Raw genomic sequence first — 22,231 nt, 5'->3', positions numbered from 1 at the left:
TGTTATTATGAGGGCATTTTCTATAATAATTCTATCCATTTTAGCGATAATACTTTAAACGTTCACATTTAGTGCATTATATATTCAATTGTTAACATTTATGTTTGCGTTAAAGCGTTGTATATCGAAAACATATGTGCTGATCATGTCGTTTACACCGGTTGTTAGTGTCAAATTTTCATTTTGACATGACATGTGCGACAATGATACCAAATAGTGTAAATCTTTCGACATTATAAATTTGTTATGGTGTCTTCAGTTGCCGTATACGGTGTCATATTAGGTTAGCAGGAAAATATTGGGCTCGGCTCACGCCTCGCCTCCATTTGCATCGATCAACGTAATTGGTATACGATCATGGATCTTCACGGGTGGCAAGCGAATGAAAGAAGTGGAGTATCAGGTTGCGCTGCAACACGTCTCGTATTCAATGGTCATGATCATTGCATGTAAACATTTCCTTCTTATTGCTGACCAAAATAACGTAACACCATCACAAAATCAATAGTTTATGCCATGAATATAGAAATGTACCCGTGCTGTGTTTACGATATGTCAACACCAATAACTCAAATGTGGCCTCAGCTCTTTTTAAACACAGAACGTACACTCAAGTGCTATGGTACACTTCCTGGTACCCCACGGCCACCACTGTAAACACCGACCTTGTGAAGTGGAAAAAGGTTTGCGAGAGCCTGTCACTCCAGCACACTGAATTGAATTTAACAACTTCACCAAATGCGCTTTCCACATCAGAGGCAAGGTGAAATGGGGTTTACGTCGCGTCTAAGATCATTGCACTTTATAGCGACGCGGGCAGTCATGATTTATTCATGTTGTAAACATTCCTGCGCATAACTCAGACGTAACCCTAAATGCAGTCAAAGGTTCCAGGTATGTCATGAACATGCAAGTCGACCATGGTAACGTCACAACTTCCTGGTTAAGGACTTCTGGATCGCGACACTTCAGTTGACGGGAAAGAGGTGGGTGGTGAAGGATGGCGATGAAGCTGGTACTCTGTGGTTTTGTCTTATGTCTTCTCCAGTTCCACGGCGTTGACGGACTTGCGGAAAATGCGTAAGTGGCAATCAAGTTTAGATTATGTTGAAATGTAGTAGGTTTTTTAAGAGGATAAAGGAGAAAACTTTATTTTAAGTGTTTGAATACATAGATGATTAATATAATTAGCTTTTCGTGTTTAATTGACATGTTTATCTCATCGAGTGACCTCACAAAATCGATATCTATGAAGCAGCCAACTTTTTCAGGTCACGAGATTAGTTTTTTGGTTTGGTTTGGTTTGTTGTTTTACGCCACACACAGTAATATTCCAGCTATATGACGGCGGTCTGTAAATAATCGAGTCTGGACCAGACAATCCAGTGATTGATGTCATGAGCATCGATCCACGCAATTGGGTCAGCGAGCCAGACGACCTGATCCCGTTAGTCGCCTTTTACGACAAGCATGGGTTGCTGAAGACCTATTCTATCACGAGATCAAATGAACATTGACTTAACAGGACGAATATTCTATTTATAATGTATTTTCTAACTCATCTGATCATTGAAGCATACTGAACATAGTTCCAGCATAAAACGTAATTTCACTCGCATGAGAAGTCTGCTGAACATGTTCAGTGTTTTATCGCCAAATACATACTGCTGAACATCACATGTATATGTGCTCTCTTATCACCTTGTGAGGTCATCCACAGCAAATACGCAATAACCCAATATGTAGCTCTCGACTCACGTTTATTCTTTGTGCGTTCGCCAGTAATATATAGGTCGGTTGTATTTTACTTCTGATGGAAAGCGGCTGTCGGTTGTGAGCCGTACTGCTTCAGGGTGCATGATGCGTTCATACGAAACTGGGGAAAAAACGAGCAGTTTCCAAATACAGAGACAATACCCGGGATCACTCCGGGTAAAGCCCCAAATATGTTGAGCTAATGTCAGATTTAATTATTGAGGCCACAACGTTGCTGCAACACGACCAAAACCAGGAATAGTACAGGCGAGTTGATAATACAAAACGTCAAAGCCAGAGAATAACCGTCTCGATAGAATGACGAATGATGTTCTCACCCGTTTCCTGGAATACATGTAATGCCTTCAGTGAGTTTTGTGTTGACACACAGCGGCATTATGAGTAGACCCTGTGTGAATGCAGAGGAACACCTTGTGTTAAATGAAGGGTTGCGTCACCTTCGTGCCAGATACCGATTCAATGTATTACCGTCAAATCTACATGTACATATCTCGACATTGACAACACTTGGTTGCCTTTAACTATACATTGACCACGTCCGTACATAGGTCAATATACCTGTTCTTCAAGTCTATTGTTTGAAAACTGACGTTTGATCAAGCTTTGTGTGTTCAGTGTCGTGCCTTGCGTATGTGTGTACGTTTTGTATGTCCTCACTGTTGCCGACCTGTCCTTACTGTTACCGACCTGTCCTTACTGTTACTGACCCGTCCTTACTTTTACCAACATGTCCTTACTGTTACTGAGCTGTCCTTACTGTTACCGACCTGTCCTTACTAATACCGACATGTCCTCACTGTTGCCGCTCTGTCCTTATTGTTGCAGACCTGCCCTGACATGTTGCAGACCTTTCCTGAGGGCGAATGCCCGATTTAATTATTGATGGCCCCAACGTTGATAAATACAAACACGTCGAAGCCAGAAAATAACCAGTCTCAGATATCCGACGAAACAGATTTCGTTGCGCATAAAAACAACAACATTGCTTTTACATAGCAGTCCTCTGATGTGTCGCTTTTTCAACTGCCCCTCCCCTATTGGCGAGTTTACCTATATCCTGTAATAGATGTAAAAGGTCCCAGTGAGCTTTGTGTTGACACATAGCCCATTATGAGTAGGCCAGGGTGAAATGGAGAGGAACACATTGTGTTCAATGAAGGGATGTGTTGCCTTCGTGCCAGATACCGACTCAATCTACAGGTACATAGCTCGACATTGAAAACACTTTGTTGTCTTTATCGGGTTATATCATAGTTTATTTTATTGTTAGATAATTATTGTAACTGTGTCACATTGTTTCTGTTGAGATTCGGTAGAAGCTAATTGCATTGCATTTGGACAGTGATCAGTTGTCAGGAATGTAGTACTGTTTAATGTAAGCAGTTTTGAAGAAGTTACTATATTTAGATGATGATAGTGTCATGTGTAAACTTCCGGAATACCGTGGACTGTGATATTGGGTGATAGAAACATGTGGAACAGTCTATGTTGTGACAGCACTTTGTGGAAATATCCAGTAGCTGGTTAAACTAAATAATGGGAAATCAGCTTGCCTCTGTGTATGTGTGTACATTCGTTGTGTAAGTGTACCTTCGTTGTATATGCGTGTACGTTCACTGTGTGTATGTGTCTGTACGTTCATTGTGTGTGTGTGTGTGTGTGTGTCCGTGTGTCCGTGTCGTTGTGTATGTGTACGTTCATTGTGTTTATGTGTAAGTTCGTTGTGTACATTATTTCTGTTGAGATTCGGTAGACGCTCATTGCATTGTGTTTTGGCAGTAATTAGTTCGTCAGGAATGCAGTGCCATTTTATCTAAGCAGTCGTCAGGAACTTACTATATTTAGATACTAGTGTTCTGTGTAAACTTCCGGTATACTATAGACTGGTATGGAATATTCCATTAATAGTGTTTTATAGTGTACCCGCGTGTCTTTGTTCTTTCCTTGTACCCACACGGGTGACACACTGTCAACACTGTTACCTCCAAACTTTCTAAGCACCTTCTAAGTTCCGACATTCGTGCAGTTTGGCCCTTTCGAAATGAGTGACTGAGATAGAATACCTCGTCACATCGACAGTATTTCAGCCAGATAGTGACGAGACTCCTTGAATGATCCTACCCCAATGATCTCACACGAAGTAGAATCAATCCTTTTCTATAACGTTTGAATATATCGAAGGATACATACATTTCATTTAGTACGTGTGACCCCCTATTACACTGACAGCCATATAACAACCATCTTTATCGCCGGTATGACGCGGGGGGATCGAACCCCAGACCTTCCGCTCTTCGAGCGGACGCTCTACCACTAGACCACTGAGGCGGTCCTCAAAGGGAGAGAAGACATGAGCGTATATATACTAAAACTGCTCCACAGGAACATCTTTTGTAGCTGGTTGGCAACAAATAGATGCAAATAATATCATCATTAGATGAGAAGGTCTGTTCAAAACTACCTTAGTAAGTCTGTCACAGTGACCGCTAGTTGTAAAACCTTTAATAATAATCTGATCTTTTATAAGGCGCCAGGTTCCTTTCCCCAAGTAAATGCTCATTACGCTGCATACGCTGAAGCAGGTAATGCTGCAGCAAGGATACAGTCGTGGCTGGGGGCGAAGTGTGTTGAATTTAGACTGAGTCGTACTGCTTGAAAAGGTAGGTCTTTAGACGTGCCTTGCATGAATGGAGTGATGGGGAGAGCTTATGTTCTGTTGGTAGATTGTTCCAAAGTGTTGAAGCACAGGATTCTAAAGATATGTGACAAAAAGCTTTCAAGCAGTTATCTGGAGCTTGCAGTAGGTGTTCACATTCAGAACGGAGACATCTAAATGGCTTATATTTAGGCAAAAGTCTCATCAGATACATTCGGCTGATTCACTGAAACATTTGTAGGCTAATGTCTGTAGTTTAAAATCAATTCTAGCTTTGAAAGGTAAACCAATGCTGCGATATCAGAGAAGGGGTTATGGATGTCCATTTTGAAGTTCGCGTAACAATACGTACAATCTGTTGAGCTCCGAAGGCCTGACTATTGTAATAGTCTGATAGGTAACATCACAAATGAACAACTCAAAATAATGTAGGTATTGTTACGCGAACTTCAAAATGGACATCAATAATAACTTCTCTGATAAAAACTGCTTTGAACACCATTGTCATGACCTGTTAAATGAATGTGCACATCTTACCTAATTATATATTGACTCATATATCAACAGTCCTACCATGTCGTGTAAGTATGTTGGAAGTCACATTGACGTTTGCCTTTGTTACAGGATAAATGTCATCACGAAAGTCCATTCACGCCAGTCGACATACTATACGTCGTGCGGGTTGTTCGGCTGGGATCGTTGCACCAGACACAGGTAATAGCAAGCTGTCATACAGGAATTAATCAGATTCACTGTCAAACATATATTGTCATATAGGTAATGACCAACTGCCATACAGGTAGTCAGCAGTTGTTATATAGGTATCGATCAACTGTCCTACAGATAATCACTAACTATCAGGTAATGGCGAACTGCCATACACGTAAATCAATAACTGCTAACAGATATCCACTAACTGTTATACAGGCAAACACTAACTGTCATACAGGTAATGACCAACACTCATACAGATAATCACCAACCGTTATACAGGTAAATCACTAACTGCAATACAGATATTCACTAACTCTCATACAAAGCATCACTTGACATACAGGTTATCACTAAATGGTACGCAGGTAATCACAATCTACCATACAGGCCAACACTAACTGTCATACAGGTAATGACAAACTGCATCCAGGTGATCATTAGCTGCCTTACAAGTAATATCCAACTGCCATACAGGTAATGACAAACTGCATACGGGTAATCACTAGCTGCCTTACAGGTAATATCCAACTGCCATACAGGTAATGACAAACTGCATACGGGTAATCACTAGCTGCCTTACAAGTAATATCCAACTGCCATACAGGTAATGACAAACTGCATACGGGTAATCACTAGCTGCCTTACAAGTAATATCCAACTGCCATACAGGTAATGACAAACTGCATACGGGTAATTACTAGCTGCCTTACAGGTAATATCCAACTGCCATACAGGTAATGACAAACTGCATACAGTTAATCACTAGCAGCCATACAGGTTATGTCCAACTGTCATCCGAATATTCCCTACCACTCATACAGATATTCACCAACCGTCATACAGATAATGTCCAACTGGCACACTGATAATCACCAACTGTCACACAGATAATCACCAACTTTCACTCAGATATTCACCAACTGTCACTCAGATATTCACTAACTGTCACACAGGTATTTACTAACTGTCATACAGATCATGTCCAACTATCACACAGATATTCACCAACTGTCACTCAGATATTCACCAACTGTCACACAGATATTCACCAACTGTCACTCAGATATTCACCAACTGTCACACAGGTATTTACCAACTGGCATACAGATCATGTCCAACTGTCACACAGGTATTCACCAACTGTCAAACTGATATTCACCAACTGTCACACAGGTATTTACCAACTGTCATACAGATCATGTCCAACTGTCACACAGATCATGTCCAACTGTCACACAGATCATGTCCAACTGTCATACAGATAATCAGCAAATGCCACACAAATATTCACCAGCTGTCACTCAGATATTCACCAACTGTCACAAAGATAATGTCCAACTGTCACACAGATAATGTCCAACTGTCACACAGATATTCACTCATTCTCACTCAGATATTCACCAACTGTCACACAGGTATTTACCAACTGTCATACAGATCATGTCCAACTGTCACACAGATATTCACTCATTCTTACACAGGTATTCACCAACTGTCACACAGATAATCAGCAACTGTCGCACAGATTTTCACCAAATGTAACACAGATAATGTCCACCTGTCACACAGATATTCACCAACTGTCACACAGATGTTCACCAACTGTCACACAGAAAATCACCAACTGTAACACAGATAATGTTCAACTGTGACACAGTTATTCACTAATTCTCACACAGATATTCACCATTTGTCACACAGGTATTCACCAGCTGTCACACAGATAATCACACTGCAACTGTCACTCAGATAATCACCAACTGTCACACAGGTATTCACCAGATGTCACACAGGTATTCACCACGTGTCACACAGATAATCACCAAATGTCACACAGATAATGTCCAACTGTCACACAGATAATCACCAACTGTCACACAGATATTCACCAACTGTCACACAAATATTCACCAACTGTCACACAGATATTCACCCACTCTCACACAGATATTCACCAACTTTCACTCAGACATTCACCAACTGTCACACAGATAATGTCCAACTGTCACACAGATATTCACTCATTCTCACACAGATATTCACCAATTGTCACACAGTTAATCACTACCTCCCACACATATAATCACTACCTGTCACACAGAAAATCACCAGCTGTCACGCAGATATTCACCAACTGTCTCACAGAAATTCACCACCTGTCACACAGATAATCACCAACTGTCACTCAGATATTCACCAACTGTCACACAGGTATTCACCAACTGTCACACAGATAATCACCAACTATCACACAGATATTCACCAACTGCCGCTCAGATATTCACCAACTGTCACAGAGATAAACACCAACTGTCACACAGATAATGTCCAACTGTCACACAGGTATTCACTCATTCTCAAACAGATAATCACCAACTGTAACACAGTTAATCACTACCTCTCACACAGATAATTACTACCTGTCACACAGAAAATCACTAGCTGTCACACATATATTCACCAACTGTCACACAGGTATTCACCAACTGTCACACAGATATTCACCAACTGTCACACAGGTATTCACCAACTGTCATACAGATAATCACAAACTGTCACTCAGATATTTTCCAATTGTCATACAGATAATCACCAACTGTCACACAGATATTCACCACCTGTCACACAGATAATGTCCATCTGTCACACAGATATTCACCAACTTTCACACAAATATTCACCAACTTTCACTCAAATATTCACAAACTGTCACACAGATAATGTCCAACTGTCACCCAGATATTCACTCATTCTCACACAGATATTCACCAACTGTCACACAAATAATGTCCAACTGGAACACAGATAATTACCAACTGTCAAACAGGTATTCACCAACTGTCACACAGATAATCACCAACTGTCACACAGATAATCACCAACTGTCATACAGATATTCACTCATTCTCACACAGATAATCACTACCTGTCACACAGAAAATCACCAGCTGTCACACAGATATTCACCAACTGTCACACAGAAAATCACCAGCTGTCACACAGATATTCACCAACTGTCACACAGATAATCACTAACTGTCATTGTCACACAGCTAATCACAATCTACCATACAGACAAAGGTACACATGCATTGCACCGGATATTTACCTTCCATATTGGATTAGGTCATGCGATGTTCCTAACTAGGATATTCAGGAACAAAAAACGAGAAAACGAAAACGGAAAAAAATATGTAAAAATTAACATTAAATGTTGGCTCTATGTACCACCTCCGGTCTAATATAACTCGACTGTGTATCTTTATTATGTTAAAATCGAATAAAAACTAAACATGTAATGGCTTTGTCTGTGTTTCTTGCTATGGAATTAGGAGATGCTTAACAGTAAGTGGTTCCTGATTACGTTCTGATTCCGCCTTATTTGGTGAAGCTACAACTCAGAGTTTTTTTATGAGCGCATGTGTGATATGGAGCTGTTTGGACTGAACGGTATTAACGAGAGAAAAAGGAATTTATGCACAAAGTGCATATAGGTTATCCCAAGCAGTCATACATGTAATCAGTAACTGTCATCCCAAATTCCCAAATAAATAAATAAATATATGTAAATATATCTATATATGTTATGGTAAGCAACAGATTAACATTAACAACAACAGGTAATGGATAACAAGTAGCACACAGAGAACTCGATGAAGCCAGATGTACAGTCAAATAACAGACAGGCAATAAAGACAGATGTGCAGTGAGGATTAAAGTATTGTAACAGGCTAAGAGAGAGTATGTATGGATGTCAACTTCTTTATTCCGAGGAAGACACCGTTTTGGAGTAAGAAAACGACAAGAGGGCATTGGCGTCAGAAGATATCAGCCAGCTATGAACCGTGACCAGGGAACGTATCTGCCTTGTTATTGATTAATTAATCTGTGCCGTTGCATTATGCCCCTATGAAGACCAATTACTCCTGCTTGTTCCCCTTTGTCCAGGGATAATACACCTCTGCTTTCCATTTTTTCCATTGCTCCTTACCAAGCAGTGCTAAATTAACTCCTGGGTTCCATCTGCCCATTGCGAAAGGCCAATCAGCCGCTAATCAACTGTTGACTTCCCTTGTTACGTTTCCACAATTATTATGTATTTATTTGTGTCGGTTTTACATGTATATATACATGCTCTCTGCATCCTAGCATTCATACGATTGGTTATTCATTAGAAAGAGTATATTACTTGACTAGATCTTCATAGGCAGGCTGGATGTAATACACTTGATGTCTATTGATCAAGCGTTGATGAAGGAGGATGTTTATTTTTTATGAGAGTTTTTTTGTGAAGACCTGATGTTTGGTAGAGAGGGTTTGGACTTTGTCAAACTGATGGCTGGAAAACTTTTGCCGGGGGTCTGAGAGGGCTGATTTGCTCAGGCTTTTGAAGTTTTAGGTTCTTTGATGCGGGTAACTACAGAGCCACAATTAATCTTACAGATCATATCATGTTGGAGGAAGGGTTACTTCCGCTGGCGTGGAGGACTCTACTTTGGGATGGGGAGCTAGTGAAGATAGTATTGATGACTTCCCGGTGCTTAAGTAATCTGCTGATTTGATGTGAAGTCTTGCTTAATGTAGTGTAGAGTGATTCTGTTGAGGGCGGATTGTGGTCTGGGTTGTTTGGGTTTGGGCTGGAGCCTGGAGGAGATGGTCCTATTGACTAGTTTGGTAGGATACTCGCTAAGGTTGGTTAACACATGCTCCCGATGATTAGGTTCATGGTTAAGGTCAAAGTTGCTGGTGCAGATGTATTTTTCTCTCTTGGTGAAGATGAAGATGATAGCGGACAGCGTTTTGGGGATGGTTAGAGTTGAAGTGAATTTCCTGGTCAGAATTAGAAGACGTCCTGTGTGGTTGTAATCTTGTTACTGGGGACTGTCGATACAAGTACGCCCAGAAAGGGGAGTTGTTGCTTGTTCTCTGTCTCCATAGTGAATTATCTCCAGGGTGTTGAGGTGCTGGAGTAGTGAGGTGGGCTCCTGTTCTTTTGAGCATGACAACAAACGTGTGCCAGCAAACGGGTTGGATTTGGGATGTGGAGAGAGATTCTTCTATGTCTCTGTATGGGACCCATGTCTCTGTGTACAGTGAGTCAGTATGTTGTACATACATGGGATCTATATCTCTGTGTACAGAGAGTCAGTTCAGGTTGTACATACATGGGTTCTATCTCTACAACAGGACAGTGTACTACAAGGAGCATAGGTGCAAATCTGGATACAGATCTACCGATAACCATGGATGTCCATACGGTAAAGCTACTTCTATCAACATTTTGGATATTCACAGTTGTATTGTAAGAGAACATTAAGTACATTCATATGAATCAGTGAGCTGAAATAAACTGTGTCACTGGGTAACTGACGTACACAACTATGACAACATATACCTTATTTGACTTCATCACCACATCTGTAGCCATTTGCGACAACGACATCAACCCCACCGGCGCATGCAACAAAGACTACACTACGTCCCACATCATCTACAGCAACGGCCTAACCCAGTACAGTAGCGGGGGTACCTGCAGACTCCCTGAGATATGCATCAAATGCAAAGAGGGCTTCTATGCCAGCCCAAATAGATGCGTGAGTAAGTGATTAACTGTGAACTTATCCAAAATGAACACGTATTCCTCAATGACCCACTTGATCAACATACAGTCAATTTACATGACCATGATAATCACATGCGCTTTAGAGTTATAAGAGGATTGGCAAATTGGCAGTCCTGACTGGTTCGCGCAAATAAATCATTAAATCGGATGTTGACATGTTTTAATAATCATAATAATCATTTAACAATTGGATAGTTTTATTACGTTGACAAAGTCTGAAATTCATTTTGGTCACTTGGTTACCTGTAGTTCCCATGTCGGCAGTGTCTGTATGCCCTGTTTTCTACGGACAGTGTGCTCGGCCATCTCCAACTGTGACCTGGAGGAATGTACGACGCCCTCTGACCAGGTGTGTTCCCGGTGTGAAGGGGTGTACAGGGAGCTGGCGGGGGAACGAGCGTACGCTGTCACCACAGACAAGAAATCCTGTATTCGTAAGTATCGGGAATTGTGGACACCCATTCACCATCCTTAATATACTTATAATTCAATACTGGCTTCCACAGGACAGAAACAGAGAAGATCTCCAGTTGGACGAGGTACTATAACGGCTTCCTCTGCTCTCATGAACTCCATAATTAATAACAATAACAAATTATTTAGAAATCAAATGCTGAAATTTGTATAAAAAATATCAGAAGTGTTCATTTGATTGATTTCATACACACAAATTGCGTGTGAATACATCGATAGCCTACATAGCGATTCATAAGAAATGGCTGTTTATCGATCACCCCCCATATGAACTGTAAAACGTATCTATATTTTCTCTATTACACGCTAGGTCACTAATACAACCAAAGTTTCTGATACACGCCGAGTCAATGGCTCTCGCGAAAGTAATAGGCTGCCTAGTCTAATAGAGAAAATAAGGTATCTTGTTTGATTTCGGATGTTTGATTCGATGATAACGTTACAAGTTTTAACGAAGGTATAGTTTTGACATACAAATAAAATGTTTATGAAACTGTTGGGGACATGTTCTTTGGCGACCAGAACTGGAACAGGCTTAACTACATTATTATAAACAAATCTTAAAGGAAACTTTTCTCATGACAACATGTTGTTTACAAACCTTTTTGTGATTGATATTCATTGCTATCTTCGTTAACAACCACCAGTAAGAATTTTGCAGGAGAGGATTTAAAAGTCACTCAGAAAACACTCATCCCTTTGAAAGGCAAAAACAATGTCCAGCCATCACTGAAGTCACAGCACACTTGATCAGAGCAACTTATCAAACTTGATGAGATTCATTACAGAACACGCAAAATATGATAATCCTAAACGAACAAATGTTTCTGTGCCACCACTATCACATCAATTTTCTTTTACACTCTGAATCTTGACCTCTCATATCAGAACACCCGGCTCGTCTGCAGCCTAAAATGCGGATGCAGTCATACTCCACTTCCATTTGTAATCACATTGCACAGCAGGCTCATTCTCAGTTAATCTACAGGTAAATGTTGAACTGCATCATATTTCGGGGTCGTCATCTTTATTCGTGTCAGTTGTCTCCTGAGGCACGGAAAATGTAAACATTAGCAGCCATATTGACAGTTGTGAAGTGTCAGTAACCCTGGTGTAGGTCAAGTTCTGCCACATCCAAGTTCGGGTAGGAGAGGCGTTTATTTTGATTTTCTTTTTTATTTACTGGGGGTAACTGCTGACTAACTAATAAGATTTACACGTGTAAAATAAATAGTAGAATGTTAATTCATAAAGTTTGATATTTTCAAGTACTCAAGACTGTATGATTATTCATCTTGAACTTTAGAAATATTTGTTGCAGACATATATTCGTTTAGCATTTTTAAAAACTATTTCAACAACTTGTCACCCCTACAATGGCTATAGCATGTTCGAGTTCATAGAAATGACTCCTCTCACTGAGTTTCAAGAAATGAATTCTCTCACTGATTTCAAAGAAATGACTTGGTGAGTCCAACCAGTGCGCAGCAGGTTGCAATGGAACTAAAAAATATATTTTTGGACTAAGTTTGAAAGGCTATTTGCCAGCTTCTTGTTGAAAAACTATATGTTTTGAACAGATATTTTCAACTACTCAAGATTATTAATCTTGAATTTTAGTAACATTTGTTACTACCTGTGGCAACTTTTCAGAATGTTCTAAGATTGCAGACCTTTGAACCCTGTATTCTCACGTATTGCAAGAGAGCACCGTTTTCAAAGGGGTGTTGCCGTCACGGTAGAATGGAGATAAACCTACTGTGTTTTGAACTTTGATGTTGTCCCACCACACAGTAGATACCTCGTATCCCAAAATAAAGTGTAAGCAAATATCTGGTGTAGCATGGATCACATTCACAATGCGTCTCCTCATGCTCAAAATCATTCTCTGGATCCTCAACAGAGGGATATGTTGCCATTCCTGATGCAATGCCTGGATCACTTCTTGGAGATTCTGAACTGAGGGTCCATGGCTCTACCCATATGTCCCAACTGATCCTAAACATATTCTGTTGGATTCAGATATGCCAAAGGCGTTGTTCTGGAGATGGTCGGTCAAAGCTCATGCTCGGTGAGTTAGGGCATTGTAGTCCATGAAGACAGGACGTGTGGCATGTGCATTGTAATTAAAATGAGGCACAACAACACCGTCCCATATGTTACCGTGGTACCTTTGTCTATATAATATCCCCTGAACTGTGACAAAATCATACAATCAAAGGAACAGAATCCCCATACCATCCATGAGCCGCAACCAGAGGCCACTGTTTCCTCTATGACTCCGCATACGAGTTCTACCATCAGTGTGGTGGAACAAAGACCATCTCTCCCCAGACCAATGAATCTCCTTTCATGACCTTAAGTTCCAGTGTGTTCGAGTCTGACACCAGACTGCACTGTCCTGCACGTGTTTAGGTGTGAGCAGGGGACGTGAGCAGGGGTCTTCTGGCCCTCAATCCTGCTGCATTCAGCCGACGCCTGATGGTGGACACTCTGTTGTGGGTATGTCAGTGATGATGAAGAATAGTGCAAGATTTGCCTGGTCTACAAGGACCGCGTCCTCTCTGGCACTGGTCTTCTGTGGACGTCCCAATCAGGGCAAGTCCCTCACATGTCCAGTCAAAGTGTGTTTTCTAATTAGTCTACATATAACAGCATGGTTAATGTTCGAAACAGCCACAATATCCAGAAATGTCATGCCTGTTTGGTGCATGCCAATCATTTGATTATCAAGGATAGTACGATGCTTAGGCATTTCAGTTACAATCGTTACACAGACAGACTTTCAAATTGGTAGAACTTTCATTCAAAATTAAAAACGGTTAGGAAAAATAGTAAGAGCAGTAACTTTCCATCACCAAACATGAATTTCTCTATTAAGGCCCCTTAGTTGTGCATATGGCTCGCATAAACGCTCCCTCAAGGTTGCGTTAAGGTGGCTACCGTTCTACACACAGATAGTGTAACAACACACAGTGTACTATTAAATCTCTACATTGAAAATAAACCCGAAATTACCCTTCAAATTAGGTGGTGCTATACTTGCATGGTTCACCAAATTTACCCCCAAAGATGGTCCCTATCTCAGAGAATAACCACAATCCTCAAACCAACACAGGTAGAACTTATATATAGTCATTGATTGTAGAGTTATTAAGACAGGACCTGCAGATGAGAGGGATTCACAATAGGTCAAAGCAATTCTAAAAGAAGCATTAATTTTTCAACTGCATATCACACTATTCCACCTCTCTCAAATACGTTTTGTGAATATAAAGAAAGTCTTCCGTCGATTGCATTGAGGATCATGGTTAATCGTTGAGACAAGGATTTCGTAGTACATTTGCTGGACCCATAAACAAATGATATCGGTGGAATCGTCGGGCTCTTATGAATCTTCCTTTATCAAACATTTAACCATGATCGTGTCTTTGTTCCATGCTGATTGTCATTGGACATGTAGGTAAAGACAGTGGTCAAAAGTAATCTTGGGTCAGGGACACGAAATTCGAAAAACGAGCCCTCTCTCTCATTTTAGCCAAACCTACGTTCCTCATCATGCCAGTATTAAAAGTGTTGCAAATTTTAGAAAGAAAGAAGGCCAGTTGCCAGCCATTTGAACAAGCCTGATTTATTTTGAAACCAACTTTTCATTACTTTTGAAGTTGATTTTTCCTCAGAGCAAATAGGACTCTTATCATACCTCTTTTTTATTGTTAAAAATGATCATCGGAAAACGTTGGAGTGTTTCTCCCTTAACTGACTTGTGCAGATATGTTTTATAATAAAATACAAAGAGTAGAGAGGTCCTGGTGTAAAGGTTATTTGGCGATTTTGAAAATTTAATCACGTTTATAATCTATTTTAGTTTACAGTTTACAGCCTGTAGTTAAATAAAATGCAACCTAATTCACCTGTATGACTGACACAAGTATGTTGTGTGTTTTGCAGAGGCATGTTCGTGGCGAGGTGACAGCACACGGTGCTACCCAGGAGATTGTGCAGAGGAATATGCAAGGAATTGTATCTGTACAACAGAGTTTAGCGGCACTCACTGCGAGAAAAGTAGGAACAAAATACACATACAAAATCAATGTTACACTTTAGATTCGAGAGGAAAATAATGGCACAAACGTTAATCAAAAAAGTATTACAATAGTTTCCAATCAATGGTTTTCTTGTTATCCTGAAAACATTAAGTGTGTCAATGACGGCCTGCACACATTGAGATGAACGGTTTCCACTCAACGATATCTCTGTCCTTCCTGCCTGGGTCAGAGTAGGACGCCATTGCCACATCCTTGTCCTAGAGACGATCAGGGATTAATTTGGTGACTTGTACCCCAGTGTCGTGAATAGTTGATGTTACCCATTCACGGGTTTGCCGGGGCCATACTGGAATATGTCCAGGCCGTTGATATATTTATTTCTGGCTGCAATGTGAACACTTGTCTACTGTTATCCGTACATACTCCTTGGATTTGCTGCAGAATGTGATCCGGTTCAGTGTTGTTTTGTTTCTGAAACTACGTCACTACCTTCATCGCTCCTATCTGTAGCTCAGCACAGACTTGCTGTTGCTCGTTGGAGGCTTTTTTTTGGCCTTGTGGTATTCGTAAAGGGTTTGTGAATGAGTGTAGATATTTGTTTTCAAAAATACGAAACGTCAACGCCAGAGAATAACTAGTTTCGATTATCCGTGGAAATAGATTCCGTTAGGTAGTTTCCCAACTGTGCCTTTCCGTTATCAGAAAACTGATGAATCTGGCAGTTATGGACCATGTCATCTGAAACATCTGCCTTCCACCTGACATATATGCTACAGTTTGTTACAGTCTGACAGTTGCAGTTTTTCTCGCCACTTGATTGACAGTTCCTATCAACTTTGTTTGATGATACTCTTCCTTCATTGGCTACTGACTTTGTGGGAGAAAGAAATGGATGTATGATACACCAGATCACCGAGAATGTATTCACTCACTCACCTTGTATTTCCAGTCGACACGCTCCCGTCCATTTTGTCCAACACACTGAATGTGACCGGCCCGGGCCTGGACAAGGTGGAAGCCCCAGACAACCCCAATGAAGGAGCTCCCCAAGACGAGTCCTGGACCAACATCAACGACACCAGGATGATCTACTACAAATTCGAGACCAAGTTCATCATGACTGCGACTCCACCGCCCAGACAGGCCTATGTTGAAGACTTTGCGGTTGGCATCATCAACGCCAAAGCAAAATTTGAAGTTGGAAGAAGTATGAACACTGTGTTCTTTAAAAGTGTATCTTTCATGTTCATTGATTAATATTATGCCCGATGCCATCGCTATTGTGACTTTATCACATGATCATGTGTTTGTTCTGATGAGCAGTTGACTTGCCTGTGCATGTGTTTTCTACTGGTGTTACCAATGTGACCGGATACGCTCACCTTTTCTCAGGCCCGGATATCATCATCATTTGAGAGTGATTCAAAAACACATTTTCATGATACAGACGGAATTGCACAATTGACTCTTATGTTTCGTATGGTTATTTAAAGGGTTTTGTGGCTTTCATTGACATCATTAGGTAGCCATAGTTACTTGGTATTTGCTAAATATTTTCACTTTGATTTTATTCACCTTTGGTCCTTTGAATACCGACTTTTCTTATGGTAAAACGTTGAGATTTCTCAATAACCTTTGTGAAAGTAGTCCAATCAATGAACACAGATCTACTGCTGTAAATTTGTTCCAGGCGACTCTGTCATAATGAGCACTGTACGACCTTGCCATGGCCCCAGTAAGACGGCACCTCATAAAACTAAGTTGGTCTGTGAGGAGGACGTGACTGCAGATACCTTTCTCTCCCTGCCAGTGGAGCATGGAGATATGTGAGTCACATGGCATGAGAGGCCTTGAAAAACGAACATTTTGTTACAATAATCAAGGTAAACTTATCGTTTAAATTTGCAATGACAAAAATAATAGCAAGTTACATATTACGCAAGCTTCTTGGACTTCTTTGATCATCCGTTTTTGATTTTTCACAGAATGGAATTCACATTTGAGGCAACTAATGGTGGCTACATTAAAGTGAGGAACAAGGAGAGCGGCAGTCTCGTGACTTACTACAACGAAGGGAAGACACAAATCAATCGGTATATCCTCGGGTTTGACTTTATAGACCCACATCACTGCAGTGTAGATCTGGAGGAGAACTGCACAGATGACATGATATCACTGGCCAAGACCCACACACAGGTCATTTGAGAATTTGTGAAAAACAATTATTGTTCTCAATACTGAGTTTAACAACGAGTCCAATTTCTGAATCAGTGTACATGAAAACAAAATAGGGATAGATTATAGATTATAGTTGCTTTATTAAATAATTTTATATATTGGGAACCTGGGAAATTGAAATTCTGTAATTGTAAAATGCGAGAATAGTAATCTCGTTATTATTCTAGACTTGTAGATTGTAGTCCAATAAATATCTATTTGTAGGAATGACCTTCCGTGACGTCATAAACTATTGCTGAATATTGTAGTTATTTTCTAGTCTGTTAAAGGTGCATGGCATAACATGGTTATACACGGTTATGGTATGTACTCTTGGTCTCCAGGCTTATGGACACATTGAATACAGGAGCAAAAACTGCACTTTGCTGGATGCTGCTTCACTGGCCATCAATCGGCCTGTTTGTTACATGATGTTCACATGTCAGTGATGTCCTTGTGTTGATGAGTGTCATATACACATGTAATGTATCCGTCTGACTCCAGGCTCCGATCAGTGTCACGTGGCAGGGATGGAGGGACGACGTCCTGGTGTTCTCCTACTTGGTGTCGATATTTGAACTTTATGACAAACATCCCAACAAAAGTGACTCTCAGCTCGTGGAGAAATCACTAGCCTTTGAATCTGACAGATACAGCGGCGAGGTATGCTTTTGTGACAGATAATATGCCTTCACTCACTCACAGAATTGCGTCCCTTAGAAGTGTCAGGATCATTGAATGGATGGTTGGTAGTGCAGATTCGAATCGAATTTGATCCTTGGTCCTGACATCTCATCCGAGCTTGTGGGATTCAAGACGCTTGTTCCCATCAGCTTTGCTCCCACATTTAGCTGGCAAGCTGTGATATCTGGTCATGGTGGGGTTGACGCCAGCTTACTCAGTTCGCTTAATCATGTCACACACCTAACAAAATTACACACATGCATGAAAAAGTTAATATATTATGATTATTATGTGTGATATTTATTGTCAAGCCAATACATTTGTGTCATCTGATCTTTCAAATCTAAATAATACGTCATTCATCCTTGGTTTGCAGACATCATCGAGCCAGTTTCATCTGCCACAACCCGGGGTGTATGCGCTTGTTTTAACTGCTTACGACAAGGCTGAAAACAGTAAGAGTGCTCGGCGAATATTCATCTATGACGAGGTGTCAAAAGTGGGCGTTGTCCATGACACGAGGCTGCTAGTGACGTCATCGGCTTCTATAACAACCCACCGCTGGCAGTGGAATACGACGAACGTGTCTGTCGACTGGGAGAAGAGGTTAGGAAGCACACATTCACCAACATTTGTCATCTACATCCCTATAGTGTTTCTCTTGGCATGTGACTTGGTTCAAAATTTGACTTTGTGAATCATGTCAGACAATAAATCCCACCACCCGCGCTCTTCCCTCAATCGCTTAAATTTACCAATCATAACTGGTGGGCGTGATTTGATTAACGTGGGGGCTCTACATGATAGAATTGCATTGTGCAATTTTGCACACATTTATTTGTCTGATGATCCTCTTTTGAAGCATGTCAAGACTCATGAAGAAAACAAAGCATTCCACAGTTTTCTTAAAACGAGCCAAGGATAAAATCTCAATGTCAGTGTTAATATTTGTTGATGGTTCTGTACTGCTGGTTGGTACAGAAATGAGTATCAACCAAGCGAAGTGCTTTATCAAATCAGCCAGTTTGTCATGGAGAGGCTATTTGAACGACCATTGTATCGTGGTTATAAAAAAAACCAGCAACCCTGTAAAGATTCAGGGAAAACATGGCAATTATGCGGACCTCCCTTCCGAAATATCACGCTTGCATCCGAAGTTGTCCGACTCCCCATTGTTCTCAGTGCCTCCATGTTTATTGACATCAGGAGAGTACCCAGGTATGCTGCCAAGAATACAACCCTTCTGACAATCTTGGTAATGTAAAAGGCTGCAGTGTTGGGGAGTCTTCACATTACGGGATGGATTCGACCGGGCAGCCACTCCTTGGAGAAGTCCCATTCGCTATCTGTTCTGTGTGTAGAGGGGGCAAGGGCCCTGAGCTGATGATGGGCCTTACATGCCTGACTGTGCAAGGTCCATGCAACCCCCCTCCGCCCCCCATCTTTGCTACATTTATTTATTTTAATCTGTATATATTATGATATATTTCGTATTTATAATGATACTGTATTCAGTCACTTAATCAAGCACGATGTAAATGTACTTGTGACACACATAGGTATAACAATATAACATCCCTATACGCTGTACAGGTACATTAACACCCTTCATTACAACAACGGATGGCTGAAGCAAGCGGCCTCCTTGCATGACGTTACCCCGGACTACGACGATAACAACCACTCCAGGGGAATAGACGCCATTGATCACGTGCAGGGTGAGGAACTCCTTGTGTTTATAGAGTTTTATTTCCTCAATACCTGCCTATTAAGGACGAACTTGAAGCATTTGTAATGGGTTTATAGACGGCGCCCTGATTGACACAGTTGTCGAATTATCACAATTCCCTCAATGTGGGTGGGCTTTAACGCGACGACTTCGAGAAAGATGATAGCAGTTGCCGTCGGCGAGACAATCAGAGGTGTCGAACGTGAGCAATGACCTTTACCGTCGGGGAGACAATCAGTGGTTGATAGCGTGAGCTATGACCTATTTCCTTAATTTCCTCACATTTGTGATAAGATATAGCTCCTATCCTCATTCCTGCTCCAACATCTGGGCTCATGTACTGATGTAAATCTGCTATTCTTCAACCAGGAAGGTAATGATTTCCCAAAAAACATTTACGATCGCAGTTTGTTAAATGTGCTTCATGTCCAAATGTCACTCACGTCAATTTGTTTTTGAGTTTAATCCATCAAAAGTTATTTGATCGAATAACCAATCACCTCTACAATTACACAATTGTTGTTTGTATCATTGTTCGGTTTATAATTGTTTTGTGTCACAAACCACCTCCCCCACAGTTAGCTAATGCGTCAGTGAGAGAAATGGCGTCCATGTTCCAGGCATAGTTGAATACCGCACCGCCTTCCTGATTGACCACAGTGGCGGAAGCAGCATCCTCTCTCGCCCTCCTGACGACGACTTCCAGACCCAGGGTCTGACTCAGCACCAGACAGTCACACCGGTCCTCGTGGACGGAGACACCCTCAGGTTCTGGGTCAGGGCGTACGACATCAGGCGCGAGCTCCTTGAGGAGAGCGTGACAGTCCACGTGGACACATCGCCTCCAGTCATAGAGAACCTGTGGCTCACCAGGGGAGACAGACTCAACGTCAATGTTCATAGAGTAGAGGAATTCAATGAAATGACGTGAGTTTCTCTTTCTACATGTTAAGTTAGTAAAAAGTACCTTCAACGCAAAACAATGGCAACGGGTGACCCATTTGTCTCATCCGCCGCAATTTAGGGCTCAAAGTTGCGTCCCTCCGGCGTTCTTGACACTTATGATCATCGGTTCAAATCCAACTTCTCATTAATTATGTTTCTAGGTTTGTCAGTACCATGCCCGTGCTCGTAGACTTCACATCACTTCATGAAGCTGACACGCCCTGAAAATAACCAAACTACTGTTCAAAGACGCCTTAAACCAAACTCAAATACTCGTTCAACAAATACCATATCTTGCATTTAAGATTTGAGTGGCTGGCGTTTGACGACCATAGTGGTCTAGAGACTGTGTCGTGGAGACTCTACGACAACATCACCGGCTCAGACATCTACCACGGAGAAGAACATCTATCAGCTCAAGGAGACACGCAAGTACATACCTTCCTCTGTCATTGGATGCTTTGTTCTGTTAATATCAATGTTTTCTTCATCTCAGGGAGGTCCAATCTTGCTGTTTGTATTGCATTTATTCAGTTGTGTTTAATTACCCCCAGACACTGGCCAACTGCACAGCGAGGTACGGCGACTATGCACGGGGTGCCAACTGTTACTGTACGCCAGGGACAGGGTGTTACCACAGACACTTCCAGATCAAACCACGCATAATCTCGTCTAATCTCAGTCACGGTGGCGTGTTCCACGACATGCACAAGGGCGTTCACGACTCCGACTACTTCATCGAGATTACAGTAATGAACCACGCCAAACTAAACACGTCGCTTGCAATCAAGGTGAGGATAATTCTTTCCTGTATGTTTATTTTTAAAGCATCAGCGAACAATGTGTGCATGCGCCTGATTGAACGAGTATTTGACAGTGTGCCATTTTTTATTGATCTTGAATCTTAATGTAACGATGATACTACTTAACATACATGTAACGTTAATTAAACACACATAACACATCCCATGATGTTACTGCCTCTCTAGGTGACACATTCCATGATGTTACTGCCTCTCCAGGTGACACATTCTGTGATGTTACTGCCCCTCTAGGTGACACATTCTATGACGTTACTGCCCCACTAGGTGGCACATTTTATCATGTTACTGCCCCTTTAGGTGACACATTCTATGACGTAACTGCCCCACTAGGTGGCACATTTTATCATGTTACTGCCCCTTTAGGTGACACATTCTATCATGTTACTGCCTCTGTAAGTGACACATTCTATGATGTTACTGTCCCTCCAGGTGACACATTCTATCATGTTACTGCCCCTCTAGGTGACACATTCAATCATGTTACTGCCCCTCTAGGTGACACATTGTATGATGTTACTGCCCCTCTAGGTGACACATTAT

The 22,231-nt window shown here is 41.3% G+C and overlaps 1 protein-coding gene across 1 annotated transcript in view; it reads left to right on the top strand.

Annotated features, from left to right (window-relative positions):
- Positions 1-1,000: 1,000 nt before the first annotated feature.
- The window catches only part of LOC139446632 (uncharacterized), a 57,322-nt gene continuing 36,091 nt past the window's right edge, over positions 1,001-22,231 (top strand). The window contains 15 exon segments of the mRNA XM_071227911.1: positions 1,001-1,080; positions 5,057-5,146; positions 10,334-10,404; positions 10,571-10,744; positions 11,063-11,203; positions 15,195-15,308; positions 16,242-16,499; positions 16,983-17,118; positions 17,278-17,488; positions 18,014-18,172; positions 18,570-18,799; positions 19,787-19,911; positions 20,543-20,849; positions 21,173-21,299; positions 21,422-21,658. Coding sequence (XP_071084012.1) covers positions 1,001-1,080; positions 5,057-5,146; positions 10,334-10,404; positions 10,571-10,744; positions 11,063-11,203; positions 15,195-15,308; positions 16,242-16,499; positions 16,983-17,118; positions 17,278-17,488; positions 18,014-18,172; positions 18,570-18,799; positions 19,787-19,911; positions 20,543-20,849; positions 21,173-21,299; positions 21,422-21,658 — 2,460 coding nt within the window.

This window comes from Haliotis cracherodii, unplaced genomic scaffold (genome assembly GCF_022045235.1).
Source record: "Haliotis cracherodii isolate W230 unplaced genomic scaffold, xgHalCrac1.p SCAF_6, whole genome shotgun sequence".
In the NCBI taxonomy this organism is placed as follows: Eukaryota; Metazoa; Mollusca; class Gastropoda; order Lepetellida; family Haliotidae; genus Haliotis; species Haliotis cracherodii.
This window is presented reverse-complemented; position numbering and strand designations above follow the sequence as displayed.